We start from the raw sequence: 3,852 nt of genomic DNA, 5'->3' as shown, positions 1-3,852 counted from the left end.
TATTTTTCATTCTGTCATGCTTCACTGTTAATCAAGAAAGGGTCCAAGGAAGTTGATAGTTCCATTGAGGCCCTTGAGTTGACTCAGAGAATAGGGGTAACTTTTTCCATAAGTGAAGGAGCTTCTTCTTTCTCTTGTTCACAATCTCTAGTGAACCCTGCATGTTGTCATACTGGCCGCAGACTACTACCACCAAGTTCTCCCATATCTCACGCAAGACATCTGAGAGACACTGATATGTCGCATCATAACATCGGCTGCATCGACATTTCCATAATGCCCATAACGTTATTGTAAAACTCAGTAAAACTTGGAAGAGCACTATTGCTTTCTCGAAATGCAAGGATACCAGCATCTCAAAAACATTGAACCACTTGGGTTGTCTCAACTTTGCATTTGAAAACCTACTGGAAATGGATTTGGTCATTCAAGGGGCCAAGTAAATTTATTCTCTTCTGATGGCTATTAGTGCATATGGCCTTACCAGTTGGTCACTCATTGAAAGGGAATGTAACACCTAATCTTCGACAATGTGACTTTTGCCACGAAGCGCAAGAGACTACCAAGCATGCCCTTTGGTCATGTTCCTTGGCTCAACAAGTATGGAATAAAGTTCTTTCGTTATTTTTAACAATCAATGTTGGTTGCTTATTTTCATGGGGATCAACAATGTGGGGAGTGTTACATTCGAGTTTGATGTTGTATGAGGCAAGCGATGTTCAAGAGGCAATGATGGTACATAATAGAATATTGATATTGGTCATCCCCTTTCAACAACCTCGAAAGCAGGTGTGATGTTTCGGCAAAGTGTGCATAGTCGACTACTCTCATCGCATGTGCCCCAACACCTAGCCTCACATTGGAGAGAGAGAGAGAGAGAGAGAGAGAGTTGTGTTGTAGTAGGGACAACAAGGTCCACCCACTCTATTGTTGTGGAACATCAAGGATTTTCTTGTATTGCCATGTTATTTTAATATTCTTGTTTTTAGAGATAGACAAAGATACTTGAGATGGATATATCTACTGATTTGAACACAAGAACTATGACCTTACCACTAGAAAACTCGTGAATAGTTTACTAGTGACTCTTTATGTTTTAAATTTTGACTTCTGGAACTAATGTAAAATATTTTCTAATAGTTTGTGTGTGGAGTTTATTCGTCACTCTCAATGCTTGAGAAATTGACTTATGGGGCTAAAGTGAAATTTGCATAGTTTGTGTGGAGTTTATTAGTGACCCTCAATGTTCTAGAATTTTATTAATATAGATTGTTAGAGTGCCTTATAGAAAAATGTGTACATGAAAACATCAAACATTAAAATTGAAGTCCCTTTTAAAATTTGATGGAAGGTGGATCATTGCATTAGACTGTTATGCTCAGATTCACAAATTTATTTAGCTCCAAATACGCATAGTCGACAAGTCTTCTCATTCGAGCCCATTGAAGAGAATGTAAGCTAGTGAAGAAAAAATAAGCCTTTTGAAACCAACCATGCAAAGAAGAAAACAATTTTGTATTTTATTTTAACTTATGTAAGATGTTTAAACATGATACCATACATCTCTCACAAATCATCATACATTCACATCACAAAAAGAGACTCTTATAAGAATGTATTTTTCTTAAATTTGAGAGAGAGCGAGAGAGAGAGAGAGAGAGAGAGAGATTGCAATGTAGTATGCGCGTAGAAGAAAGACGGATGCTAATACTAATGTAGTCGACAATCCATGTTGATCTTAACATTGCATTTGCAAAGTTAAAAGTAGGCGTCAAAAGTTAGTGCGGCGTGTTACAGCATGCATTATTGTTTTGCTTTTTGTAATGTGTAGAAATCGTGAATACACTTTGTTGCGTTGTTGAGTCTCATTTTGTGGCATGGAAGGTGAAGGGGAACCACCATAACAAGAAAAAAACAATATATTCTTTGTTACAATTCTATGATCCCTTTTCTTGTTTAAGAGAATTAAGGATAAGGACACAAATTTCCACAAGTGCACGAGACACACTAGAAATTATAAAAATATATTCATATTGCATCAAGATAAACTTAGGCTCATGAAAAGAAGAGCCATTTATGATGACAATGTGATAAACCAAATTATCACATATTTGTGCATAAAGCTACACAATATTGTTGTAATCATCATTCAACAAAGGAACCTAATCCTCATGAATACGGTCCATTATGATAACAAGTGTCGCGATGAAGGCTTGGTCCACATTGGGCTCGACACAAACGGTAAAGGTGTGCTTGTCAAGGAGTGCATCACCAATTGAGTGTTTTCGTTTGAGCTTTATTGGTAGACAAAGACAAGAAAAACTACATTAGTTACAAAATTGATAATGGCATTATGATAAAAAGAGCCAACCATGTTGACTACTAAGAACATACATACATACACCTAGTGCACATACATACATACATCATACAAATAGATAGATAGATTAGTGCAGTACCTCTGCTATGCGTTGATCTTTGTGGAAAATGTCGACTTCTCTTGAGAAGAAATTACCCTTCACATCAAAGTCGGGTTCCCCATCGTCGCCATCACAACCATTTAAGTAGACCTCGAGGTGAGTCTTGAATTGGAATAATGAGCTCTTCTTGACGGAAAAAATCAAGTTTTCGTCATCGAAATCTCCACCTCTTGCGACTTCCCACCTCTCATGAATAGAAATGAGCTATATTCATAGAGAAGATACACATATAGAAGTTAGACAAAGGAAAAAGCTAAAAGAAGGTTATTCATTAAGAGTCCATGAGGAGAATGATGTACCCATGATAAACACAAATCTATTTAAAAAAATTATTTTATAGGGAAGGCCCAAATGAGAGAGAATTGATTCAATCGATCAAGATTGTATAAGAAATTGGATTTGAACGACCCAAAAAGAAAATGAAAGAGACCTATTTAGCCATTCTGAAGAGAATTTGAGAAAGTTGAAAAAGCAAATGAGAGAGATCCAATTCGATTGTCACTTAATTGTATAAGAAACTAGAATTGAGAAAAGCAAAAAAGCAAAAGGAGAATCAAATTAAAGATCTTTGAGATGTTAAAAAGGAATTTAGGTTTAAAAAGAATCAAATTTGGGCCAATCATGAGAAGAGTTTTTTCTTCCTTTGTGTGTATTGAGGAATGAAGAGAAAACCAAAATCCATGTGAGGGAAGATCATTAATTAATTGTGTACATCCAATAGGAGTGGATTACGTTAGATCAAGATGGAAACCACTCATCTCAAAGGAGATACAAGGATTTAGAAACAAAAACAAAAAAGAAGTAGCAAAAAGGAAAAGAATATTGTGTATATGTAAAATCTACCTTCTTGCGTGCAGTGAGGATGGGGTTATCATCACAATCGAGGAGGGTGCATCGGTCACGGATGCTGAGGGCATGCCCATCCATCTTGAAGATGACATTGTCATTCTCGTCCGAGATCGTGAAGCCCTCCCCACTTGCGCTTAGTGCATTTTGTGACACCGTCAACTCGACAGGGCAGTCCGACTTGAAGTCCTCTGATACCACATAGAAATCCATGCTCAAATGAATGAATGAAAGAGAAGAGAATTGAGTGGAGTTTGTCCTCACAACAAGAAGAGCAAAAGATTTATGTGTTTATGATTAGGAGTTGATAAAGACTTGTAATATATACAACTACATATCTCACTCTATTTATACACATGATCTTTACACGGTTGAGCTCTTTTCACATTTGTCCGACCAATCCCCCCCCTACCCCCAAACAACACGTATACTCCTCTACATGTTCGCATGAAATGTACAAATCAAAATGTTTCTTTTCTCTAGTTGAGTCCTTTTCACATTTTTTCAAAGTTCAAACCACCCCACC

The 3,852-nt window shown here is 36.9% G+C and overlaps 1 protein-coding gene across 1 annotated transcript; it reads right to left on the bottom strand.

Annotated features, from left to right (window-relative positions):
- Positions 1-2,010: 2,010 nt before the first annotated feature.
- Positions 2,011-3,632, bottom strand: LOC147848316 (protein LURP-one-related 15-like). Its single transcript, XM_087338500.1, has 3 exons — positions 3,324-3,632; positions 2,460-2,684; positions 2,011-2,294 (listed from the first exon to the last, which is right to left on the bottom strand). The coding sequence occupies exons 1-3, from the start codon at positions 3,537-3,539 to the stop codon at positions 2,163-2,165; spliced, it is 573 nt and encodes a 190-aa protein (XP_087194626.1). The 5' UTR covers positions 3,540-3,632; the 3' UTR covers positions 2,011-2,162.
- Between the last annotated feature and the right edge of the window lie 220 nt (positions 3,633-3,852).

Source organism: Azolla caroliniana, unplaced genomic scaffold (assembly GCF_043228905.1).
Source record: "Azolla caroliniana isolate FFs.n. ecotype wild unplaced genomic scaffold, voAzoCaro1.0.p SCAF_398, whole genome shotgun sequence".
NCBI classification, from domain to species: Eukaryota; Viridiplantae; Streptophyta; class Polypodiopsida; order Salviniales; family Salviniaceae; genus Azolla; species Azolla caroliniana.
Note: the sequence above shows the minus strand (reverse complement) of the source record. Positions and strands in the feature narration are given on the sequence as shown.